Here is a 27413-nt window from a genome sequence, read left to right as displayed (position 1 = left end):
TCTGCCTGGATTATCCTGGCTAGCTAAATCAAACTAAATTCAATATTCTTCCAGTCACAAGCAATATTTTGAACTTCGGAGATAAGTATATGTAAGTATGTTAAAGGGAAAAGTAATCAAATTTAAAGGACTTTCTGAGGCAAGTAAATGACAAGTTAAGGAGATTATGAAGACTTTAAAAAGGAAGAACCATCAAAATTTTGTAAATGTTCCTTTTATACTGATTTTTTTGTTTGTTTTATGTCATAAGAAAAAATATTGTCAGGGATTGTGATTTATCATCTGGGAATCTTCAGAATCTAGAACAAATGGCCCTTGAGTTATGATTCAATTTGAGATTCTTTTTGAGTTAGTTATGATGTGAAAGTGATATGTAGAAACTATACTTTGACTTTTCCTGGACTAGCAATGTACAATAAGATTCTCAGCCAGGGATGGGAGTGTGGCTTAGTAGTAAAGTGCTTACCTCACATGCATGAAGCTCTGAGTTAAATTTCTCAGTACCACATACACAGAAAAAGCCGGACGTGGTAGAGTACTAGCCTTGAGCAAAAGAAGCCCAGGGACAGTTCACAGCCCTAGAGTTCAAGCCCCAGGATGGGGGGTGGGGGGAGAGGGAGAGAGAAGATTCTCAACCAACCATCTACAGCATATCATTTTCCCAAACCCAAGCTTTGATGTTCTGTAGGCTAGGTGTATCAAATGTATTTTGACATATTATAGTCTGTTGTTTGTAACATGGATCATCTGTAGATATTCTTTCTGTCCCTTTTTCTTCTTGCAGAAAGAGTCTGTCAAAGGAGCTGATATTTGGTCATGGCTTAGATATATCAGGCTAGCCTAACTATTATAATAAACTTAAAGACTCATTAGATAAACATAATAAGAGTTTATTTATTTACCTCTTCCACATTCGGCCAGAAGATGGGAAAGAAGGGGAAGAAAAATTATGCACGTTCCCTACAGGTCAGATCTAGGAGTGGCGAAGTCTTCTCCTGCATTATGTACAGAGGCTACAAAATGTCATTTAGCTGAGTCTCTGGAAGGAAAGGAGCCATACTTTGTTAAGTTTATGAAAGATTTCCCCACATAAATCTTCTTAGATTATTCCTCTTAGCAAAATTAAAATTTCTCCAGAGAACCACACAGACATCCAGGTGCAGAGAACAAAGAAAGGTTTATTGCCAGGAAAGGGGGCCAGCAAGACTCCTTTTCACAAGGGAGGAATGAGAAGAAGCACCGGCTATTGTCTGGGGTGACCTATATAACCTAGGAGGTTTAGGAGGGGCTAGAAGTGGGGCTAGGAGGCGGAGACTCTGGTGTGGACATGTGGCCAGGGGCTTCATCATGTTGGACTAGGATTTATGGCTGCTATCCAAATAGTAGATAAGGGTCCTGCAACTGCCTAGACCTGAAGGTCACTCTAAGGGGCTCTTGTTGCCTTAGGTGGTGGTAGCTGCCCCCAGAGAAGCGCCATCCCAATGTACAGGGGGTTGGAAGTTGATTATTTACTGCCTTTACTACATGGGCCTAGTGTTGCCTAGGAAGGGAGCATGCTAACCTGTGGAGAAGGGAAGAAATGAACTAAGCTATGGGAAGGGACTCATTTTTGCTAACAATTCCTGTCAGTACCCGGCTCAGAGATACAATCGTTACCTGTGGGGGCCTCAATCTAGTAGAGAAGGGAACCATAGAACAGTGCAGTGACATAAGAGTGATTTATACAAAATGCCATGGGAGATGAGACACAGGGAAGAATGGTGGTTCCTGAATAGCTAGCTACACTTGTTCCTGGGGACTGGATCTCCAGACTACAAAAACCCAGATGATTTGTTCTTCACAGAAACATCGGTATTTTCCCAGGATTTCTTCACGGGTTGGAGTCATCTTCTTTCTTTCTTTTCCCAGTCATTGAGGGTCCTGAGATGTTAGATTTACCTGGTGCTGTGTGTCCTTTTTTCTTTCTGCAGCTCATGTGACTCTGGATCCAGATACAGCCTACTTCGAGCTCTTTGTTTCTGAAGATTGCCGAAGTGTGAGCCGAAAAAATATATGGCAGGATCTTCCTGAAAAACCCCAAAGGTTCTTATTTGACCCTTGTGTACTAGGCCAAGAGGCCTTCTGGGATTTCTGGGGGCTCGGTGTTTGTGAAGAAAACTTCAAAAATACATTGTGGGTTTCAGAGTCACCTCAACATGGATTCTGGGCCATGGAACTGTACAGTAATAAGTATCAGGCCATCACCTCACCTCCAACTGTCCTTCCCTTGAGTAGCCCCCTTTGTCAGGTAGGAATCTTCCAGAACTATGAAGCTAGGTATGTTTCCTTCTATAATGTGCCTGAAGAGTCTCACATCTACACCTTTCCCCAGGCCTCCTTCTCTCAACCCCTCCGACCCTATTTCTGCTTCTTTTTCTATCACCCAGCTCCTCTGACAATCTGTCACAGAGATGAACACTGCTTGGCCTTTCCCTCAGTTAAACCCATGGGAAAGAACTCTGCACTGGGCTTTAAAAGTCACTTCTAGTCACTTCTGACTCTTCACTGGACTTCAGGAAATCTTTTATATTTCATCAACAGTTAAGTACATATTCTCTCTAACATTTCTTTCTACTGAAAAAAAAAGGAACTATGTGCATCTGATCATACTAAATGAAATTTATCAAAATGGCCTCTAGGAAATGGAAACAAAAGTGTTTTTTCTTTGGTTTTTTTTTTTCTTTTTGTCTTGTTTATGTCCAGGAATGTAAGAGGAGGCACAGAAACAGAGGGACAAAGGGTAAACAAATGCAGCAGTGGTACTCACTAGACACTATGTTGAAAATAAACTATACAACTTGTGGATGGGGATGGGAGGGAAAAACTGGGAGAGAGTGGGGGAGTGTACTCTTGGTCTGACTTATGTAACTGTACCACCTCTGTATATCACCTTTATAATAATAAAAAATTAGATAGACATATCTTTAAGTTCAACTACTCTTTTTTTTTTTTTTTGGTCAGTCATGGGACTTGAACTCTGGGCCTGGGCGCTGTCCTTGTGCTCTTCAGCTCAAGGCGAGCATTCTACCTCTTGAGCCACTTCCGATTTTCTAGTAGTTTATTGGAGATCAGAGTCTTATGGACTTTTCTGCCCGGCTGGCTTTGAACCATGATCCTCAGATCTCAACCTCCTGAGTAGCTAGCATTACAGGCTTGAGCCACTGGCGCCCAGCTTCAACTACTCTTAAGCTCCATCCTAGTCAACATGGAGTCTCAGTTCTTTTGACTTTTACAATCAGATACGCAGTATTTTCTTTCTGTATCTTCTGGGGGTCTGGGAAAAAGGGCTAGTGCATGTTGTTCCAGAGCTGAGTGGTACAGAGGGCCAAGGAATAACAGTCCAATACCACAGAGTCTTGTCAGGAATTGTCATCCCAGCTGGAAACTGAAAAACAAAAAGCAGAGGCAAGAAATATGGATACAAAGATGACAAAGATAAGAAATATAGAAAGGAATGTCTATCTGATCTTCTTTTACTTAAAATGACCATCTTAGTATCATGGAGAAATTAAAGATAGATGCTGTTTTTTTTTTTTTTTTTTGCCAGTCCTGGGGCTTGAGTAGGCCTGGGCACTCTCTGAGCTACTTTTGCTCAAGGATAGTGTTCTACTGCTTGAGTCACAGTGCCACCTCTGGCTTTTCTGAGTAGTTTACTGGAGATAAGAGTCTTACGGACTTTCTTCTCCCCACTGGCTTCCAACCACAATCCTCACTCAAATCTCAGCCTCCTGAGTAGCTAGGATTACAGGCATGAACTTCTGGCTCCCAGCTAGCAGTGGTCATCTTTAATACCTGGAACAACAGTAGGAAATACGATGTAAATAGGACCAAAGTCAAAACATTTCAGTTCCACATGAAAACTTCATTTTATTTTGAGTCATAGAAAACCTTGCAAGGTACTAAATGAAGCTCGTAGAGAAGTTACTTTCCAGGGCATCCTGCTATTCTGGGACTTAATTTTACATCATATACCACATGATAGCAACTCTGAACTCCAAGCTCCAGATCTCAGCCTCCTGAGAGGCTTACAGGTGTGGATCACTGACGACAGGCCCCAATAGTTTTTACATGAAAGACAAGGCCATCCTAACAGATACAGCAGCCTCCTCCCTATTTCTTGTTTCTGAAATCTCTTTCACTGCACCATCTCAAAGGCTAATAACTTGAATAAGATTCTTCTTACTATGGAAAGAGGGTGACTCTTGTTCACATAATATCCTTGCCCTTCCAGTCCTAACCATGAGATACTTCCACACAGAACCCACATATAATGGTCAGCAGCCACAATTAGCTTGAAATCTCAGCTTTAACAACAACAAAGAAAAGTATTACCTTGTTCTGAACACGCAAAAAGGAAATAAAAGATACTCTCAAAAGGCTATTTGCCGTTTGGTATTCCCCCCCTCCCCGCCCCCCCCCCCCGCCCCTTTCAGTTTTTCTAGGTATTCTCCCTAGTAACTGATGATAGAAAAGCCGAGGAATGCCATTGGCTACCGAGCCACAGCGGACCAATCGTGAGCTCTAGAGCACTCATTGGAAATTTGGGGTTAGGAAAGCGAATGGACCGGATCCGAGGACTGGCGTCCGGTATCCTCGTATCCTGTAAATAATGCAAGGCGAAGAAAAGTTCTTTTCGAGCGGCTTGTTCTCAGGTGGAAATTGTGACCATGAACTTGTTGGAGAAAAGAGCAATGATGGTAAAATTGTCCTTTGTGGGAGAGAGAAGAAACGAAAGCCGAGAGGTTAATTCCGGAAGGGAAGGAAGGGAAGGGAATCGCCCGGTGGATCCGGGGTGGTGAGCCGTAGAACGGAATCTTCTCTGGAGGAAGGGCCGGGTCCCTGGCCAGGCGAAGCCCACGGTGGGGAGGCACAGCCGCCCCTGCTTTACCAGGAGTCGATCGGCCAGGCTCACGGGGAAAAGGGAAGGAAGGTGTGGAAGAATATCAAGTGACAACCGAAGAAACCGGACTCTGGAAAGAAAAACGAGCCGAACAGGGGAGAAAACTGTCTGCCTGATGTTTTTGTTCTTTTGTTTCATGGAATGTAAAATGAACCTATCTATCAGGGTATACCGGAACCACAAAATGAAGGGATCTGCCCAAGACAGGAGTTAGGATGAAAGTCTGCCCTAGATGAAAACGACTTGGCCGATTTCTCCTCCTATGTAACCTTAGGCGTTGGGTCCCTGCCTGGCCTAGGTGAATCCCATCCTGGAGACGTATGGAGTCAGTTGCTTCACTGCACCTCAGCCTGGCGGCCTCTCTTCTCTCCCCCTTCCTCAGCCTGTGTGCACTGGTCTCAGGTAGGTTTGTATACCGCTTGCTCCTAATCAACTTCTCAAAAAGCAGCCTCAAAACTTAAGTCTGTGAACAAGAGCCCGAGGGAGGACTGCAAACTGTGTAGACTCATCCTTGAATTCTGAATTCTGGATTTAGACTAGTGTGGTTCAGCAGAAAAGTATCGAGACCCACGAAAGAGAGCTGCACACAGAGCTGTAAATTTTAAAGCAGCAACGTTTCAGAAAATAAGAAGCAGATGAAACAATGTTTAATAGTTTGTTTACTTGCCAATAACTAAATATTATTATTGAAGTACTACTTAATGCAAAATATTACTAAGAAAATATTTAATATTTTAAATTCTAACTTTTTACACCTGGCCCAAGTGGCTCACGCCAGTAATAAAATTCCAGTTTGCAGTGATAAAGGCTACATCAAGTCTTTAATTAAAAATAAGTTCCTTATAAATGTTAGAAGTTCCAGGTGCTGGCTCATGACTGTAATCTTTGCTACTCAAGAGGCTGAGATCTGAGGATTGAGGTTTGAAGCCAGTACAGACAAGAAAGTTCATGAGACTCTTATATCCAATTAACCACCAAAAAGGCAGAAGTAGAGCTGTCAATTAAGTAAAGCTATAGAGCACCATCCTTGAGCAAAAAAGTTAAGGGATTGCTGGGTTCCAGTGGCTCATGCCTGTAATCCTAGCTACTCAGGAGGCGATCTGAAGATCACAATTCAAATTCAGGTCCGTAAAACTCTTATCTCTAATTAACTACCACCAGAAAACCAGAAGTGGTGCTAATTTTCTGTCTTTGTTGAACAGGCCAGTTTTCTGTTGTGGGGCCAACTGATCCCATCCAGACTATGGTGGGAGAAAACACCACATTACACTGCCACCTGTCACCTGAGAAAAATGCTGAGGACATGGAGGTACGGTGGTTTCGGTCTCAGTTCTCCTCTGCCGTGCTGGTGTATAAGGGCAGGCAAGAGAGAACAGAGGAACAGATGGAGGAATATCAAGGAAGAACCACCTTTGTAAGCAAAGACATCAACAAGGGAAGCGTGGCATTGATTATTCACAGTGTCACAGCCCATGACAATGGCATCTATCACTGTTACTTCCAAGAAGGCTGGTCCTATGATGAGGCTGTCATGCGCCTTGTGGTGACCAGTAAGTCACTTCAAATTGCTCTATTGCTTTTCTCCAGCATGACTTTTGGGGAAAGTGTTTCTCCTAACTGCAGGCCTATTGTATAGCAGCAGATTTACTTGTGTGTTTATTTCTACAATCCTTTACATAGAGAGGGTAACCTTTAAGTGGGTTTGTTCTGTTAAGCTGTAGACATTGGTTCTTGAGAAGCACACACAAAACTTAGTTGTGACCTTGAGTAAAGGAGTACAGTTAATCCCTGAAGATAATGCTTACTTTTGCTTTATCATTGAAACTGGTTACTTTTGAAAGTGCAGACAGCATTGTCATTAATTACACTGGGACAACTGATAACAGGTCTGTCTAATGAACTACAACATAAATACATATAATTTATTGAGCAAGATTAATCTTGCCTTTTTCCCCCTTTTCCCCAAATACTGATTGTAGAACATGTACATAGATAATTTAATAAAGCATGATTAAGAGGCAAAATTATGTACTCAGTTTGGTAGATTCACAGAGACACCGACTGAGATTCTGCCAGGAGAAATTTTTTTTTTTTGGTCAGTCATGGGGTTTGAAATCTGAGCCTGGGTGCTGTCCTTCAGCTCTTCAGCTCAAGACTAGTGTTCTACCACTGGAACTACAGCACCACTTCTGGTTTTTTGAGTGGTTTCTTGGAGATAAAAGTAAAAGTCTCACAGCCTTTTCTGCCTAGGCTAGCTTTGAACCACAATCCTCAAATCTCAGCCTCCTAAGTAGCTAGGATTATAGACGTGAGCCACCAGCGCCCAGCACCAGGCTCCAGGAGAAATTTGATGGGCTTTAGAATAGAAATGACAATAAAGCCAGAATTTCTTTTCTTTTTTCTTTTTTTGCCAGTCCTGGGCCTTGAACTCAGGGCCTGGGCACTGTCCCTAAGCTTCTTTTGCTCAAGGCTAGTACTCTACCACTTGAGCCACAGTGCCACTTCTGGCTTTTTCTATTTATTTGGTACTTAGGAATTGAACTCAAGGTTTCGTGCATGCTAGGCAAGCATTCTACCACTAAGCCACATTCCCAGCCCCAAAGCCAAGATTTCTAGAGTGTATTAATAATGAATTTGAGGAACCTCATTCCCCAAAGCTAGTATAATCTAGTTTAAAAGAAACTTTTGGACACTGGAAGAGCCTTTAAGACATAGAAGAATTGATGGTGGCATTTTGGCATTGGAGTCCATTGAAGTAAGTGCTTTAATTTCCTGTCTTTAGTAGAATTTATTGAGTAGGCTTAATAGAGGAACTACTGTATAATAAAAATTTGTATGATCAGACAGATCAGGCCCTGTACTAATCCCTTCACACAGATTATTTTAGTTGATCATGTTAACAACCACATAAAGAAAGCAATTTCATTTTACTTTTACAGTTGAAGCTATAAGGTTCATAGAGGTTACTTCATTGATAAGTAGTAGAGTCAACTGCCATGTAATAGAAAATGTCACCCAAAGGGATTGAGTCAAAATCAGGTAAGGTTTAAGGTTTAAGGTAAAGAAGTGTGGATCATGGGGCAAACAGGACACTTCACTGGTGTGTAGACTAAAATGTTATGGAGTGTGAGGTGGTAAAGATATATGGTAGTGGGGCTGGGAAGATGGCTCAGTGGTAGAGCGCTTGCCTTGCATGCCAGAGGCCCTGGGTTTGATTCCTCAGCACCACATAAGAAAAAAGCCGGAAGTAGTGCTGTGGTTCAAGTGGTAGAACGCTAGCCTTGAGCTGAAGAGCTGAGGGACAGTGCCCAGGCCCAGAGTTCAGGCCCCATGACCAGACCCAAAAAAAAAAAAAAAGATATATGGTAGTGATGAAAGTGATAAAAATCATACTCTTATTATAATAGCTACCATTTATTGGGCAATCCCTGTCCACTAAATGCAATCTGTGCAGTACCTCATTAACTTCTCCCAACAATTTTAGATAAGGAAATATATCAACATGGATAATCCACATTAGCAAGAAGTAGAGCAAAGATTTAAATCTGAATTTTCCTGATTCCATGGCCCCTCCTTTGTGTAAGTATTTTGCCTCTCAAGCCTTCCTAATAGCACATTTTTCAGCATTCAGACCATACCTTCTTTCATTGCACAGCACAGGTTTGGCTATTAGGTAAGAGGAACATTAATGTTTTGCTTCTTAGAACAATACCATTTTTTTCTCACAATCTGCCCTGTCTTCTAAGCCAGCTACCTATTTATCACTGTTATGGGTGCAGAGAAACCGGGAACAAATGTTTTATAATACATTCTACCAAGATACAAAGAATTACCAATTCCCAATATAATTTGCCACAGTCCATTTGGATATGAGCAGGCAGTTGAAAGGAAAGAGGAATGAGTTGAGTTCTATGGGTTTGGGGTTGACTCAAGGTGATATTGTTGCGATTTTATGAATTAAAAAAAATTGTATGATCATTGGGCATATGACCAAAGGGACAGAAATCTCCCAGGAACGTGTCTGCAGTGTCCTCACATCCAGTCAGGAAGCCTTAATTGAAGACTCTTTTAAACATATAATATGATGAGGAAGAGTTTAGATCCACAGTATTTTTTTTAGGATAGTCTTCTGATGACATATGCTGGGGAATGATATTGTTATTGTAGCTATAATGCATTCAGATCTTCCTAACAGGGGAGGCTTATACAAAACTACCTAATTAGTTGAACTTCTCAGAGGTAAACATCTCTGAATTGGGACAAAGACCAGCTTTACAGGATCTCTTTACTCACTCTCCTAAAAATATCAGCTTCTCAAAGTCAAAGTTCAACAAAACAAAACACCAGGAAAGGGGTACTTGAAAGGGGATAGTGTGAGGTCTAGGGAAAAGGTAGATGAAGAGGAGGAGAATGCAGTCAAGAATTCCATGTATATCTTACACAAGAAAGATGAGTGAGGGAAGGGGTGGGAAGGGAATGGATGGGTGAGAATGTTGAAAGGGGTGATATGGATCAAAATGCATTGTATTCATAAACTGCTTTGTTAAAGGACAAAAAAAAAAAAATATCAGCTTCTATAGTTAGTAGATAACTGGGAGCTTTTCTTTTGTTTGTTTGTTTTGTCAGTCATGGGGCTTGAACTCAGGGCCTGGGCGCTGTCCTTGTGCTCTCCAGCTCAAGGCTAGCACTCTAGCACTTGAGCCACAGTACCACTTCCTGTTTTCTGAGTGGTTTATTGGAGAGTCTCACAGTCTTTCCTGCCTGGGGTGGCTTTGAACTGCAATCCTCATATCTCAGCCTCCTGAGTAGCTAGGATTACAAGTGTGAGCCACCAGCGCCCGGCTGGGAGCTTTTCTTTACTTGGCCAGTAAGAAAGAAACTGTGGTGTGAAGTCCTGAGCTTGAAGAGAAGACAGTATCTTGAGATATTAAGATTATGGAAGCCTGGCAAGTTTCCATCCTTGTTATATTATTCTAGAATTTCAAGAGGCTAAGGTTCCTGATAAGGAACAGAAAATGAATCCCTAATCCTGGGGCCTGAACTCTGGGCCTGGGCGCTGTCCCTCAGCTCTTCAGCTCAAGGCTAGCGCTCTACCACTTGAGCCACAGCGCCACTTCCGGCTTTTTTCTTTTTGCTTATGTGGTGTTGAGGAATCAAACCCAGTACCTCATGCATGCAAGGCAAGTGCTCTACCACTGAGCCACCTTCCCAGCCCCGCCTATCTGTTTTAGATTGGAGTGAAAAATTAAACTCTCTGGAAGAATAAATCAACTAGCATTTACAGCAGACATCACAGAACCACAATGCTGTGATGGTGCCTGAATGTGGAGTACAAGGAAAAGATTATGATGTAATCCTGTGCTCTCAGAGCTCTCATTTTATTTGATATATTGGTCTTCTCCAACATCAAGCTTCCTTCTTTCTTCTTTTTTCTCTTTTCCTGTTTCTTCCTCCCTCTATCCCTTTTTGTCTTCCTTTTTTCACAGATGGCATACTACAGCAATGCACGGAATTTGCATATTCAGTATCCAGTGCTCAATTGCACTATACCTTTTGCCTTGGCTTCTACTATAAAGAGCTGATCCTCTAAGACATAATGACTAAAACAGCACTGCCTGTTTTGTAGTTTTGGGGATTGAATCCAGGGCTTTGTACATACCAGGCATGGTACTGAGCATGTACACTGAGCTATATCATCAGCTCAACCACTGCATTTTTAACTGAGCCCTCCTCTCCCTTGTAGGCATGGGCTCTAAGCCTCTCATTGAAATGAATGGCCATGAAGATGGAGGCATCCTGCTGGAGTGCACATCTGGAGGGTGGTACCCAGAACCCCATGCGGTATGGAGAGACCCATATGATGAGGTCATACCTTCCTTGGAGGAGTCTTATGCTGCTGACAGTGATGGTCTCTTCATGGTCACCATGACTGTGATCATCAGAGACTGTTCTGTGAGGAATATGACATGCTCCATCAACAACACTCTGCTTAGACAGGAGATGAGAAGTGTGATTTTCATTCCAGGTCAGTTTTCTGCCCTGTGAAGACTCACATTTGAAGGTAGGGTTCTCAGCAGACACATTGAAGTGGTAGTGAATAGGACCTGAGTGAGAGAAGAGTGTTAGTGGAAGCTGAACCCTTAAGAGCAGAAAGCTAAAGCTAAGCTGAGGCCTTTTCTTTGGCACAAGAAGAAATCAAGTCATCTCAAAATACATATGTAGAAGCTTCTTCACTTAGGGTATATCTGTTTTTCCCACCCAGTGCTGCAGCAAAGTTTAAACATTAAGAGCAACCATATGCCAGGTATGATGGTATATGCCTATATTTCTAACACTTGGGAAGTGAAGGCAGAAGGATTATAGATTTGAGGGCAGCCTATGCCACATAACAAGCTCCAGAACAGACTAGGATACATAACAAGATATTTCTTATAAGAAAGAAAAACTACCCCTGCAAAAGAAACCCCAAAAGAACAATTATAAACCATGGACAGAGGTATGGAAAAATGACTCTATACCCTGTGGAACTCTCCTGTTGAAGATCTCCTTTTAGGGCCAGGGGATTTCCCAAGGGACACCTCTAGGGAAATTCTCTGTCTTCCATAGATTCTTCAACAAATACTCAAAAGTATCTTCCATGTTAAAGACACTAGTCTAGAGTCCAAGGTTAAATCACTGAACATAACACATGAAGATGCATGATCTCATGGAGTTTACATTCTTAGAGAGCAATAAATTCAATGATGATTGAAAACAAGTAGCCAAATAAACTGAATGTTCTATAAGATTGTTATGAACACTGTGGGAAAAATTAAACAAGGAGGATCCAGGAAGTAACAGGAATGTAGAATGTTTACATTATTAACAGGATGGCTGGGCACTGGTCATGCCTGTGAGGCTGAGATCTGAGGATCGTGGTTCAAAGCCAGCCTGGGCAGGAAAGTCGGTGAGACTCCTATCTCCAATAAACCACCAGAAAACTAGAAGTGGTGCTGTGGTTCAAGTGGTAGAACATTAACCTTAAGCTGAAGAACTGAGGGACAGAGCCCCTGCCCCCCAGACTTCAAGCCCCATGATGGTCAGAAAGGTCTGTAAAGAGAAATAAGGGAACTAAACAAATAAGAGAATGAGCCAAACAGATATTTAAAGATTTAAGCACCATAGGTAATAGGAAAAATACATGCCAAGGACTAAGGTATGAGTGTGCCTAGGAGTTTCAGCCCAGCTATGTGGCTGGAGCTGAGTGAATACAAGCAATGGGAGGAGATGAATTCACAGAGGCCACATTATATATAGCCATATAGGCCACAGACTTTGGCATTTAGTCTGATAAGTTAAGAAAACATTGGGGGGTGGGGGTTTAGCAAAGAATGAACATGATCTCAGGCTCCTCTATTGAGAATCAACTGACACGACAAGGGCAGAACAGACTGCACAAAGGAAGGGTGGGATAAAGATGAAGGGAATGAAACATTCTAGGCAAAGATGAGTGAGTGGCTTATATCCAGGGTGGTGGCTGTGGTGATTAAACATAGCTGGTTAGCTTTATTCAATGGAATTCTTTCCATGGTGATCTCAGGTGGTCTGCTTTTCTGTCTCTTGAACTCTAGCCTCCATACTTGTTATGGGGTCTGCCAGCACAGAGCTGCCATCTTTCTCCTCCTAGAGAAAGGGGACCTGCGGGAGCTCTTTAGATATACTCCTGAAGCACATCCTTGCTCCTGGTGTCCTGTTTCCCACTAAATGGTACTTTCCAGCTCCACTTTCAGAATCCTTCATGCCCAGCCTATCTTCCTGGATGGTGGTCCTGACTGTCATCTTGCCTGTTCTGATCCTCCTAATATCTGGAAGCATCTGTTTCATCAAGAAACTACACAGCAGAAAGGAAAGTCTGTCAGCAGAAAAAGAGGTTGAATATGAAGAAAAAGAAATTGCACATAAGGAACTGGGTAAGGGTGTGTGTAAGAAGAGAAAGAATCAAATAAAAAGTAAAAAGGTGGAAAGACAATTTATTGTCATAGAAAGGATGCTGTTCTGCTAGATAGAAGATTGAAGAATAGGGAAGAAAGGCAGCAACAGAAGCTTGAAACTCTCAAACCTCACACATCCTTATCCCTATGATCGTGCTTTCTTCTGACTTGCAAATGTTTATTTACCCAGCTTCAACAATATTAAAATTTTCAACAAAAGTAGGCCTACAAAATTATTGATACTGCCAGGCTCTGGTGGCTCACACCTGTAATCCTACAGGAGGCTGCCATGTGAGGATTGTGTTCAAAGCCAGCCCAGGCAGGAAAGTCCATGAGACTCTTATCTCCAATAAACTACTCAGAAAAAGCCAGAAGTGGTGCTATGATTCAAATGCTATGATTCATTTCTAGCCTTGAGCCCAGAGGCTCAGGAACAGAACCCAGGCCCTGAGTTTAAGCCTCAGGATAGGAAAAAAAAAAAAAAGTATTGATACTATCCAGGGCCTTGATTACATATCCTTTCTGGTTTCTGACAGTTTCCAGGTGTGCTAGGGGGTAGCGGGGAGTGGGGTTGGGGTGGGAGTGGTATCATTTAAATAAGAAAAATTCTGCATCTACATCATTGAACACAGACCCATTACTTTATTTTTGTTTCTTTTCTCAGAACAACTTCAAGAGGAACTGCGTAAGTTTAGCCTTTCCTGAATTACTACTTGTACTATTTGTGTTCTGCTTGGCTAGCCATTATCTCCTGACATTCACCTCTCTGTCAAATGCAGGATGGAGAAGAACTCTCTTAATTGCTGGTGAGTGCCTCTGCTATTCCCCTGGGGTCTTGTGCTTCCCTCTCTAACCAGCCAACAGGACTCTTCAGAAGACATGAACAAGGGGCCAAGCTGGCTGCAGTGAGGAAGCAAGAAGCTGCAGGTGGTTTGTCAGCAATGGTCCACCAAAATTGGACCCCAGCTTGTTTTGTTTTTGGTCAGTCATGGGGCCTAAACTCGGCCTGGCGCTGTCCCTCAACTCTTCAGCTCAAGGTTAGCACTCTACCAGTTAGGCCACAGAACCACTTCTGGCATTTTCTGCTTATATGGTGCTGAGGAATCGAACCAAGGTCCTCATGCATGAGGGACAAGCCCTCTACCACTGAGCCACTTTCCCAGCCTATGGACCCCAGTTTTTCTCTCAGGGAATTTTCCATATATTTTCGTCAGTCCTATGTTTCACATTCCACAATCCTTTCTTTAGAATGATCCATACTTACCAGAAAAGACTGCCTCAAGAGTAACTTTTAAAGAAGTTGATGCTCTTGAATCTTGGATTGGTTGGGAAGAAGAACATTCCATCTTAGCTAATTTATAATGTAGGAGATGGTTACATTGCACAGTCAAATGCCAAAGTGGAAAAAATGCAATAGAAAAAGCAAGAAAGTTGAAGAGTACACCATTATGTGTCCAGAAATGCCCTCCTGCTCTCATAAGCACACTGATATTCTGTGTATAACTTTTGAGAGGAAGAGGAGATGTGAATGTGGAAGAGTCTGTGTTTTCTGAAAAGTCTTATTGGCTGGTTAGTAAATCATGATTTAAGATTGGGGAGAGTGGGACGGAACATCTTTTTGATGGTTTAAGTAAGTCGCATGGTTTCTGACTAAAGAGAGTTCCAAAGATCATTAATAGACAAGGGGTGGAACTGACAATGCTGAAAGTAGGAATTTTAATTATGATACATTTGCTACAGTTTCTGGGTTTCTTAGAGCTCCAGTGCACCTCTACTGAAGGCAATGTGCTTGTCACTGACAGAATATCAACCATAGTGTTTCCCAGCCTAGAAGCTGCCTAGGTTGAGTAGTCTTCATAGAAAAAGCTAATACATAAGAGAATCCCCCATCCACTCTCTGGACCTTTCCAGGGATAAAAGCTTATACAGTCTTCAGGGATCTTGAGACCTCAGCAACTAACCTTAAGATTTCTTCCACAGCTGATGTGGTTCTGGATCCAGATACTGCTCATCCTGAGCTCTTTCTGTCAGAGGACTGGAGAAGTGTGAGACGGGGTCTTTCTCGGCAGAGCTTGCCTGATAACCCAGAGAGGTTTGATTGTCGGCCTTGTGTCTTGGGCCAGGAGATCTTCTCATCCGGGAGACATTACTGGGAGGTGGAGGTTGAAAATGTAATGGTGTGGGCTGTTGGAGTTTGTAGAGACAGTGTGGAGAGGAAAGGAGAGGCCTTGCTGCTTCCTCAGAATGGCTTTTGGACCCTCGAGATGTTTGGGAACCAGTACCGGGCTCTGTCCTCCCCTGAGAAGATTCTTCCTCTGAAAGAGCGCCTCCGCCGTGTGGCCATCTTCCTGGACTATGAAGCTGGAGATGTTTCCTTCTACAACATGCGGGACAGGTCACACATCTACACATGTCCCCGTTCAAACTTTTCTGGTCCTCTGAGACCCTTTTTTAGGCTGGGTTCTGATGACAGTCCACTCTTCATCTGCCCAGCGTTCAGAGGGGCTCAGGGGGTCACAGTGCCTGAAGGGGGGCTCATTTTACACAGAGCAGGGACCCACCATCACCCACAGAACCAATTTCTTGGTCTCAGACTCATGTAGGGATGCCATGGCCCTCAGCTACCACTACACAGAGCCCTGGTGGAAAACGGGCCCTTCTTCCCTGTGATCACAGAACACATACTGCTTCCTTCATACTCACTTCAGGCTCCAGCAGTTCACTCCCTCACTAGGCTGTGGCTTTAGTCATTCATTTATTTGTAACTGTGGAGCAGGGGCCAATCTTAAGAAACAACTACTATTCCACCTCTCTCAGGCAAGAACAGTGCAAGAGGGCGAAGGGCAGAAAATCTGTTGTTTCAGCATAAAGCAACCTTGAGCAAGATTGAAGCCAAGACTCCAGACTTAGAGAACTTGGGATGAGGATAATCAGATGCCACAGGATGTAAGAGGAAGGAGGGAATCACAGAGGAAGGGAGAACAATAAATGGAGGTCAGAAGTAGAAGTGGACTAGAAAGCTGGGAAGAAAACCAACCCTGTAGTTAAGTCCCATTGTGACTACTAAGGAGTCACAGGAGCTGATGGCCCATTTCCATTTAACACCCCCCCTCCCCCCAATTTCCAGACCATACCATAAAGATTTTTTAGACCACACATATTCAGGCCTAGGCCTAAGATGTAAAAGAATAAACAATGATGCATCTGGATTTGGCCTGTCACAGGCATCAATGCAATAAACAACGAGTCAGCACTCAGTCATTGAGAAAAGCTTGGTATTTAAAGACTAGTGAGCAGGTGAGTATTATGCCAAGTTTACCACAGGGCTGAGGGTCAGGGGAGACAGTAGAAGTTTCAAGCTTCTTGGTCTCAGGATGCCTTTGGATACTTAAAAATGATTAATCGATCCATAAGGCGTTTGTTTGAGTTAATATCTGTTATTCATGTTATTTGAGATTGAAACTGAAAATCTTTTAAAATAGATTTATTTCTATTAAAATAATAAACCAGGGACTGGGAAGGTGGCTCAGTGGTAGAGTGCTTGCCTTGTATTCACAAGGCCCTGGGTTTGATTCCTCAGCACCACATAAGCAAAAAACAAAAAACCAGAATTGGTGCTGTGGCTGAAGTGGTAGAGTGCTAGCCTTGAGCTGAATTGCTCAGAGACAATGCCCAGGCCAGGCCTAGTTCAGGCCCCACGACCGACAAATAATAAAATAATAATAATAATAATGGGCTGGGAAGGTGGCTCAGTGGTAGAGTGCTTGCCTCTCATGCATGAGGCCCTGGGTTTGATTCCTCAGCACCACATAAACAGAAAAGGCCAGAAGTGATGCTGTGGCTCAAGTGGTAGGGCACTAGCCTTGAGCTGAAGAGCTGAGGGACAGCGCCCAGGCACAGAGTTCAAGCCCCATGACTGACAAAAATAAAAATAAAAAAGAAAATAATAATAAACCAGCTATAGTTTAATATAAGTAGCAGGTCTTATAAAATATTATATCAAAAGCAAAATACATTTTATTGAGGAGTGTGGGATTATCTGTTTTTGAAAATCTAATACCTGGTTTAATAACATGGCTAGTTTCTCAAATCTTTTTGCATTTAAGCTGTTGGGATAAAAGAACATATAGGAAAAACAAAAACAAAAGAATTTATAGGATCTACAAAAGTATATAATGTGTACTAGTGAAAGAATGAGAGTAAAGGCAATAATAATATTATTGTAATGAAAGCATATTAAATTTACAAATTCCTTGAAACTATGTCAGACATTCTCCCCTGCAGGAATCCTCAATTCATATTTTGAGAACTTGAGACAATATTTTTGATTTTAGACAATTCAGTAGTCCAATTCTAAAGAGAGACTGAAAACATTATAAGTCAAAATTGCTATTAGATAGTTATACATGGATACACTCTGGAGCAAACCAGGAACATACTGATTTGTAAAGACAAGAGGTCAGAATTGTTTATATTGATATGCCAGAGTCAGATCATTCAAGCTGCTATAGCAATATACCATAGGCTGGATGGCTTACAAACAAGAGAAATTTCTTAGCGTTCTTTAAGTTGGAAAGCCCAAGTCAGGGTGCAAGCAAATTCAATGCCTAGTGAGGGCCTACTTTCTGGCTCATAGTTTTGGCTGTGTCCTCACAGAAGGGAAAAGGAGTTTCTCTAAGATCTCTCTTATAAAAGCACATTTCATTTACTGTGTATTTACCCTCTAGGATCTAATCCCTCCCAAAGGCTCCACCTCTAAAAGCTTTCATATTGAAGATAAAATTTTAACAGTACATACTTAGTCTATTGCCATACATATATTTATATAATTTTTAATGATTTATTTACTTTTTTTTGTCAGTAATAGGACTGGGCTTGGGCACTTCCCTGAGCTCTTCAGCTCAAGGGGAGCATTCTACTACCACTTCTAGTTTTCTGGTGATTAATTGGAGAGAAGAGTCTCATTGAGGTTCTGCCTGAACCTTGATCCTAAGAAATCAGCCTCCAGAGCAGCTAGGATTACAGGCATGAGCCACCATTAAGATAATGATAACTATCATTGTGAAGATTAAAAGGTGTTTGTGACTTTAAAATTAATAAATAAATAAAACTTAATTTCAAAAAAAGTTTAAAATGTTTCTCTTTAGCCTTACAGAGTTCTCGTAACAGCCCTGTGAGACAGATGTTTAACTCCTATTAAGTTCTATAAAACTAAAGACTAGAAAAGCTAATTATCTTTTCTCTGAGGATTTTTGGATAAAATAGAAAAAGTTTTTTCAAATTCCTATTCATCCATATTAATTAGCTTTTGTTGCTACTTTTAAGCTTAGTAGCTTTAAAAACAAAAAAAGGAAGCATGCACATAGCTCACATTTCTGCAAGGTAACTACAGTTAGCTAATCTAAATTAAGATCAGAGTGTTTTTCCAAGTTTCAGAATCAACTATGGTGCCCCTGCTCTGTGGATATATCATCCCCTTCATATCATGTAGCAAGCCAGCCTATCTTATCCCAGTGATGGCAGAGGAAGAAGTATAGGAAAAGTGACTCTCATAAGGCCTTTGAATTAGAACTGCTACTGCTATTTCTACTCACATGCCACTGGCCAAAACTCAAGGCAAAAGGAAGTGCATATATTCCACCTATGAAGAAGTATGGTGAAGTCATGCATGGTAGTACATTCTTAATCTCATCACTAGGAAAATAAGCAGTAGGACTGTAAGTTTGATCCTAGCCTGGACTACATAGTGAGTTCCAGGCCAGTCTGAGCTATGAAACCCTGTCTCAAAACAAGATAAAGCAAAACAACAAAGAAGCAATAAAAAGTCACCATCAACTAACTATAGATCTGAAAGGTATTACAGTCTCTGACTGAAAAAAACAAAAGTAGGCCAGGTGAGCCGGAGGCTGGCCAGGCACTCACAGCTAAGTTATATGTTTCCTATTTAAACAATTTTATGCACCAATTAAAAAGCAAGGTTATTCTGACATTGTGATTGGAATACGTAAAATACTACCATTCCATAACCATGTAACATCACAGACAACACTGCAAAACCAAACGACCATCTCTTCCTCCCAGCTAACCAATGTGATTGTTGCTTCTTTACCACTTATAACTTTAGCTCACTTTGTTCCTCCCACTTCCAAACACTAGTAAAATGCCCAATCATAGACTTATCCTCCACTTCCCAACATTCAGAAACAAGCTCTTTTTTCTTTTTAATGGAACTTTCCCCAACTCTTCTAATATAAGCCTAACTCCTATAACAAGTAATTATGGAGCCTCAATGAGAGTCTCTAATATTTTCTTTCTGATATGTGCTCACCTTTGAATTCTCCTTAGAATGTGTAATTGCTTTATATTGTAGACATCCATGCTGTAAAAAGTACCAGTAAATTCATATGGTTGGATAGCTGGTGAGCTTGGCTAACAGTTTGACCATAGTCAGACTTGACTCCCAGCCTCCCAGTATTCACTTAAACTTGGCCCCTGACTTTCAGTTTCCCAGTACAGGAAACTCTCTTAACATCTAAAGCCAAAAGGAACTTCCTGTTCAATGCTCAGAACAACAACCAAAAAAAACCTGAAACAAAAAGAAAGTTCATGACTTATTGATTTTTTATTTCAGTAATCAATTTTCTCAGAAAGAAACAGTTGTTTCACTCTATGTTTCATTTTTATTTTTTTATTTTTTTTTGGGTCCGGTCTTGGGGCCTGAACTCTGGGCCTGGGTGCTGTCCCTCAGCTCTTCAGCTCAAGGCTAGCACTCTACCACTTGAGCCACAGCGCCACTTCCGGCTTTTTTTGTTTTTGCTTATGTGGTGGTGCTGAGGAATTGAACCCAGGGCCTCAGGCATGCAAGGCAAATACTCTACCACTGAGCCACCTTCCCAGCCCTCACTCTATTTTTTTTTTTTTTTTTTTTTTTTTTTTTTGGGTCGGTCGTGGGGCCCGAACTCTGGGCCTGGGCACTGTCCCTCAGCTATTTAGCTCAAGGCTAGAGCTCTGTCACTTGAGCCATAACACTACTTCTGGCTTTTTTTCTTTTTGCTTATGTCGTGCTGAGGAATCAAACGCAGGGTCTCAGGCATGCAAGGCAAGCGCTCTATCACTGAGCCACCTTCCCAGCCCCCTCACTCTATGTTTTATATACACATTCCCAGCATACATTCAATGGTAACTGCTTCCCACATTATTTGAATTAAATGATAATTTGATTTTGCTGATTTCCCAAAGAAATTCATAAAAGGGCTTCGAAAATCTGTCTGCCTTGCCACTACTCCAAAAACAACCTTTTATGAGCCTTCTGTTACTGCAGAATGCACACACACACACACACACACACACACACTATTGTATGTGGACCACTGGATCTTCATTTCTCCAGAATTCTGAGTTTCTGCCTACAAAGGAATTAAAGTTTCAAGATACATAAGAATGAAAAAAATACAGCATTTTAATTATGAGGATAAAAAAAAGATATGATGATAATTGTTTCCCACTTTTCCTTGGGAAATAAAATCTATTGAAAGTTGACCACAAGTTTAGCTGATTCATTTCTCCTTCCCCAAGTAATTAGCAGGCACACCAGTAGTTAGCAAGGTGGGCAGTAGTAAAAGGAAGACAGAGGCCATCTTTCTTTTTTCTCCATTCTTTTCATTTAGTTGAGCTCATTGATGTATATCCTGATGTCTGAGCAGAAGACTACAAATCCATAGTTCTCTATCTCTGTGGGAAACTTTTGCCCCCAAAGTAAATATACCAGGCCACCTAAGGCAGCTTTCCAGAGAGCACTTCCTCCTTCCTCTTTCTGCTGGCCTTTAACTTTTGCCCCTGGGATCAGAACCAGCTTTTTCACTTGGTGGCAGTGACTCCTTGTGCCTTCTCTCAGATCATCATTAGTCCCCCTGCAAGTGAACAGCAGGAAGGTATAGTTACCTCTTTCCAATTTTTCACTCGTACTGGGCCTTCTATTCACAATCCACAGTTCCTCTTGTTCCATCTCCTCGCATCATTTTCTCTCTCTTTTTTTTTTTCTAATTTTATTTGCTTCCATTTCAACCTTCATTGATTTTTCTTTATTACCACTTTTCTTTTAGGGGGGCGAGGGTAGGTCGGTTATGGATCTTGAACTCTGGGCACTGTCCCTGAGCTTTTCTGCTCAAAGCTAGCATTTGCCTACTTTGAGCCATAGCTCCACTTCCAGTTTTCTGGTGTTTAATTGGAGATAAGAGTCTCACAGACTTTCTTCCCCGGACTAACTTCAAACCATGATCCTCAGATCTCAGCCTCCTGAGTAACTAGGATTACAGGCAAGAGACACCCGCTCCTGGCTTTTAATATCATTTCTAAAAACAAATAAGGAATTGTTCTATTATGAACAGGCCCTTTTTAAAATCTTTAATGCTGTGATTCCAAGATTTGTTCATTTTCATACAACTCATTAAGACCTATAGTACCTTACAATTCCTAAAATAGACGGTGTCTATTTTGGTACAACAGGGCCCTATTTGCTGTTTTGTATATGCTTGACCTTACAGGAAGATGAACAACTGGCCCTGATAGTTGATAGATAGCATGGATAGGAAACTGCTGGTGAGGAGGCACAGAGGGTCTTCAGATACAAATTACCAGAGCCCTCCTGGTGAGCAAGAACTGTTGCTGAATATGCAGAACACTGGGTCTGCAGAATCCACCTTTACTTCCTGTCTATTCATCTAGGCTGAAGCTCCTGGCAGACCAACATCCGTGTCCTTCTGCCCCAGAAAGGTGAGACATGGCTGTTTCTCCACATTCCTGCCTCTCCAGGTATCTGCTCACCTTCATGCTCCTGCAGCTGCCCAAGCTGGATTCAGGTAGGTCTCCCCCGCTTTCTTTGTCTCTCTGTCCCTCTGTCTCTCTCTGTCTCTGTCTCTGTCTTTGTCTCTGTCTATCTCAGAAATATCCCAATACATTAAACTGGTCTCTAGAGACCTCCAATAGGGTCTAGGTGGACTTCCTCAAACTACCACAGAAAAAAATAGTGCAAGGAATGCTACCTCTTAATAGGGGCCTAGTCTCAACGGGTCCTCAATTCCCATCCCCTCATCTGGTCTCACTCTGCTTGTTTTGGCAGCTTCCTTTGATGTGATTGGACCCCAGGAACCCATCCTTGCTGTGGTGGGTACAGACACCCAGCTGCCTTGTCATCTCTCCCCAAACGTGAGTGCAGAGCACATGGAGCTACGATGGTTCAGACAAACGTTGTCACCGGCAGTGTTTCTGTACCAAAACCAGCAGGAGCAGGTCAGGGAGCAGATGCCTGAGTACCAAGGGAGGGTGACCCTGGTGAAGGACAACATCACCACTGGACATGCTGCTGTGAGGATACATGGTGTCAGGGCCTCAGATGATGGGGAGTACCGATGCTTTTTCAGGGAGAATGAAAGCTATGAAGAGGCTATTGTGCATCTGAAAGTGGCTGGTGAGTGCACTGAAGAATTCTCACATTCCCTGACTACCATGCTGAATTTATCTGCCTATGGGTCTCTTACTATGGAAACCACCAGATTCATCTCCGAATCTGTTGCAGAGGGTTGGCAGGTCTGCAGTTGAGATAACTGGGAAAGAGTTCCCACAAAGTGAAATATCTTTTTCATAGAGCTTTATTTCAATTATCTTCTGCCCTTTCCCCTTGTTTTTATACAATTATATCATAATTGAGCAATTCCCAGAATTAGGTAAGCCATGTCTATTTTTCACAATCTTGCAAAGTCGTGGTGAGAATCTCACATACTTGAGGCTATTTGTGGATATGACTCTAAGGGCTGAGTGCCTAAGGTCACATAGAGCATAGTTCTTTGCTAATGTTCCTGGTCTATCCAGGAAAAGCCTTTTTTTTTTTTTTTTGCTTTGAGTTTTTTTTCCTTCTTCAAAAGAAAACTCTGGGTGCAATCACAAGGAAAATGCTTGTCATTCTGGATGAAAGTGTACATTGCATTGCAGTCTGATATTCTCATTGACTAGTGATGAGCATCAAATAAATCTCCGGAGCCATGTTTTCCACTGTGAAATTTAAAGTAACAGGCTGGGCTTCTTTGGTGGCTCATGCCTGTAATCCTAGCTACTCAGGAGGCTGAGATCTGCGAATTGAGGTTCAAAGCCAGCTTAAGCATGAAAATCTGTGAAATTCTTATCTCCAATTAGCCAGTAAAAACCCACAAGTGGAGTTGTGGCTCAGGTGTTAGAACAGCCTTGAGAGAAGTTAAGCACCCATAGCTCAAATTCAAGTCTCAGTACTGGCACACACAAAATATTTAATTCTCAGTTATGATCTAAGAGAAAATAACTTTCTCCTGAAGAATACTCTTAAATAGCTCAATTCTAGTTCTCCCCCTCAAAGCCATCTCATAATACTTTCTACCATAGAACTTTTGCTCATCTCTGACGTTCCCAGGATAGACCATTGACACACCTCAAAGCAACTGGTCTTGCTGCTTTTGCCCCGTGTCTGCCCATCTGACTTCTGCCACCCCCTCTCATTTTAAAGGTTAAATTACAATAAGTCATATCTCTATAATAATGTATATAAAATTCTTTTCCCTGCATAATAAAATATTGAAAGGAATCCCTCCTATTCCCATTCCTTTTTTAATTTTTGTCTCTTGCTCTCTTTTTCTTCTATGATTATGAGGCTCCTAAAAGTTCATCCACTGAAAGATTAAGTCTAGCTCCTCTCTTTATAGCTCTAGGCTCCGATCCTCATATCAGTATGGAAGTTCAAGACAGTGGACAAGTGCAGCTAGAGTGCACCTCAGTGGGGTGGTATCCAGAACCCCAGGTGCAGTGGAGAACTTCCACAGGAGAGACGTTATTATCCAGGTCAGTGTCCAAGAATCCTGATGAAGAAGGCCTATTCACTGTGGTAGCTTCAGTGATCATTGGAAGTGACTCCATAGAGAATGTGTCCTGCTCTATCCAGAATCTCCTTCTTGGACAGGAGAAGGAAGCAAGAATTTCCATACCAGGTCAGTGCAACCAATGTTGGATTCTTGTGTTGACACAGTTTCAGGACCACATATGATCTGGGACATTTACTCAGGTGTGATCTCATAGCCGGGTTGTCCACTCTTCCTACCTAAGAGCTTGTTCACTGACTTGAAGAAGAATAAGGATTCTGAACACATATAGAAATTTCAAAGGTGGGGGCTGGGAAGGTGTAGCTCAGTGGTAGAGTACATGCCTTGCAAGTATGAGGCCCTGGGTTCGATTCCTCAGCACCACATAAACAGAAAAAAAAAGCCAAAAGTGGCGCTGTGGATCCAGTGGTAAAGCGCTCGCCTTGAGCTGAAGAGCTGAGGGACAGCGCCCAGGCCCAGAGTTCAGGCCCCATGAATGCAAAAAAAAAAAAGAAATTTCAAAGGTGTCTGAGACAACAAGACAGAGCTCTAGAGATAAATTTTTCTTGTTTTACTATTTCCACCTATTTCTATTTACCTGCTCATCCCCTTTTCATTCCATGCTAGGTCTCAGTATAGATTTCCAGAGTCTTCAGGGAAAGAAATCCTCTCATTCCCTAGGAATTACCTCTGCTATACGCAGAAACCTTTCTTTATTTATGGTCAATGCTTCTTATTCTGTTACACACACATGTGATATTTCCTCTTCATTATTAATCTCCAGGATCCTCTCGGCTCCCATTCTGCATTGCTAGTTAAGAAGAAATTGTTTAGAAAGACCTGAAAAACATTAAATGAAGTCAGCCCAGAGAGACAAAGGATGCATGTTTTTCTCTCCTATGCAGAAAGTAGATCTAATTTATAAAGATACAGACACACCCATACAGAGTCATATGCAAATGTACACAAATATATTAACCATAGTATGATTTATGCAGGGAATTCAAATATAGCTCCTTAGAAACACCAACTCACAGACCAACAACATCAGTACCAGGAAGCTGGTGCTTGAAATGTTCTGGGAGGAGGTTAAGGAGAGGAGCTACCCTCTTACAAATGAAGGGAGGAAGGAAGGGGGAAATGCATATCCTAAAAAAACTGGGGAAATTGAGGGGAGAAGTTAGGTTTGAAGGGAAAGGGAGAATGATGAAAGTGGTGACATGTTGAATGGTAACTCCTTTGAATAACTAATTTTAAAAAATTAAAAGAGTAAAAATAAAATCTCACCCTGAGGAAAACAGGAATTTCTATAACATGTTTCAGTTCATGATATCCTTTATTCCACATGTTCTACCACAAATGACTCTTCATACCTCTCTTTGTCTTCTATGCATTTCCCAAGGCCATTTTTTCTGAAAAGCTTACAGTGGTATTATAGGCATGATTTTGCCATGGTTGGGTTGGAAGTGGTCACCGTCATCTCTTCCATCTGTTTTTAGCATTAGGAGAAAAGCTGTACTTACTCAGAGTTTCCCAACCAGTGTTCTTTGGGATTTTGTTTCAGCTCCCTTCTTCCCAAGACTGACTCCCTGGATAGTGTGTGTGGCTGTTGTGCTAATCGTCTTAGGACTTCTCACCATTGGCTCTATATTTTTTATTTGGAGATTGTACAAGGAAAGAGAGAGGACGAGTAAATTCAGTTCTACAGGTAAGTCATGAAATCCACAGGGACTAGTTACTTGTCAGGAGTGCTTCAGAAGACATTTGGATTCATGGTCTTTAAGATGACTTTTAACTGGAAGATATTTGATTCTAGAATTGTGCAAATGGAATTATGTCTTCTGAAATGGCAGATGCTTAATGAAGAGAGCTCTAGGGTGTAATAAGGGTCAAAACTGGTTCTTTTTTTTTTCTTTTGGCCTAAGCCAGGACTCAAACTTGGTACCTGACACTTTCTCTCCTTTGCTACCAGTCTAAATCAACTAAGCCATGCTTCCAACTCTGAAAGCCAGTTCTAATTGATATTTACTCACTACTTTGACTCTCTTAGTTTCCCAGTAATGATTTACTATTAAAGAGCTAATACCAAGTCAGAAGGAACTTCCCTGAGTATTTCTTGGAAAAAAAAAAAACCAAGACTAAATACTATTCCTTATTTATTGGTAATGTTTCAACAATCAGGTAGTCATGAATCAACAGTTCCTCTTTTATGTGTTTCCTTTACCATTTGTGTTTATTGTAAAAAGCCACTAAAGTAATATTGTTTGTTTTCCAGAGAAACTACTAGAAGAACTCAGTAAGTTCTGTCTTTGTTATTATTTCACTCACAGAGTTTTCTCTCTTGTATTTTATAACCGGTCACTGACAATCTCTGTCTTTCATTGCAGAATGGAAAAAGGCTACATTGCATGCAGGTTAGTGGCTCTGAACTTCTCAAGGCCTTGGAGGCCCTGTCTCCCAGTAATTCAAAGTCCCATGAAGCACGGACATGAGAATAAAGCATTGTAGTCACTTGGATAAGAAGGGGACAAGGTGATAACAAATATGTTAATATTTTGCTTGAAGCTCCCAGAAGACCTTTGGAGGATGGATAGGAGACAAGTCCCTTCTGTTAACATCCCATTAGTAATGTTCAACCCTTAAATTACTGCTAATGAGTTTGGAGCCTAGGTGGAATATGGAAATTTAAGCCAGGAAGGCAGCTCTCCCCTGACACCTACACTTCCATTTTTATGGAGAAAAATCTAGTAGATCCCTCAGTATTTACTGGTGCTCATGTATTCTCTCTCTCTCTCTCTCTCTCTCTCTCTCTCATTTCCAGTTGATGTGACTCTAGATCCAGACACAGCCCATCCTCACCTCTTTCTGTATGAAGACTCAAAATCTGTTCGACTGGAAGATTCACGCCAGAAACTGCCTGACAAACCAGAGAGATTTGACTCCTGGCCCTGTGTGTTAGGCCGTGAGACTTTCACTTCGGGAAGTCATTACTGGGAGGTGGAAGTGGGAGACAGGACCGATTGGGCAATCGGTGTGTGTAGAGAGAATGTGATAAAGAAAGGATCTGATCCCATGACTCCTGAAAATGGGTTCTGGGCTGTGGAATTGTATGGAAATAGATACTGGGCCCTTACAGCACTGCGTACCCCTCTCCCATTAACAGGATCGCCGCGCCGTGTTGGAATTTTCCTGGACTATGAATCAGGAAACATCTCTTTCTATAACATGACTGATGGATCTCATATCTATACTTTCCCCAGCATTTCTTTCTCTGGCCCCCTCCGGCCATTCTTTTGCCTATGGTCCTGTGGTGAAAAGCCCTTGACCATCTGTCCAGTTGTTGATAGGCCTGAGGGGGTTATAGTCGTTGCTAACAGCCAGGACCTTTCTAAGGATATCCCTTTGTCCCCTATGGGGGAGGATTCTGCCTCTGGAGATACCGACACCCTCCATTCTAAACTAATCCCTTCCCAATCCAACCAAGGGCTACCTTAAGAAAAATCCCTGTTCAACTGTTTTCTTTTGCTCTAATTCCTCTCCTCCATCACCCCAAGGTTTCAGCTGACAGCTTCACATAGTCCCTGTTTCTTCCTGTTGGGTTTTGATTACTTCATTTTAGGAAGG

General features: G+C 41.9%; 1 protein-coding gene across 1 annotated transcript; it reads left to right on the top strand.

The window, feature by feature from the left end:
• The first annotated feature begins 4609 nt into the window (after positions 1-4609).
• LOC122111267 lies at positions 4610-27413 on the top strand. Its single transcript, XM_042683986.1, has 14 exons — positions 4610-5341; positions 6142-6489; positions 10683-10964; positions 12697-12888; positions 13574-13594; positions 13689-13715; positions 14890-15508; positions 21721-21767; positions 22028-22375; positions 23637-23918; positions 25354-25497; positions 26065-26085; positions 26177-26203; positions 26611-27413. Exons 1-14 carry the CDS (start codon positions 5260-5262, stop codon positions 27282-27284), a joined length of 3114 nt encoding a protein of 1037 aa, XP_042539920.1. The 5' UTR covers positions 4610-5259; the 3' UTR covers positions 27285-27413.

The sequence above is a fragment of the Dipodomys spectabilis genome, unplaced genomic scaffold (genome assembly GCF_019054845.1).
Source record: "Dipodomys spectabilis isolate Male_0828 unplaced genomic scaffold, ASM1905484v1 ptg000085l, whole genome shotgun sequence".
In the NCBI taxonomy this organism is placed as follows: domain Eukaryota; kingdom Metazoa; phylum Chordata; class Mammalia; order Rodentia; family Heteromyidae; genus Dipodomys; species Dipodomys spectabilis.
Note: the sequence above shows the minus strand (reverse complement) of the source record. Positions and strands in the feature narration are given on the sequence as shown.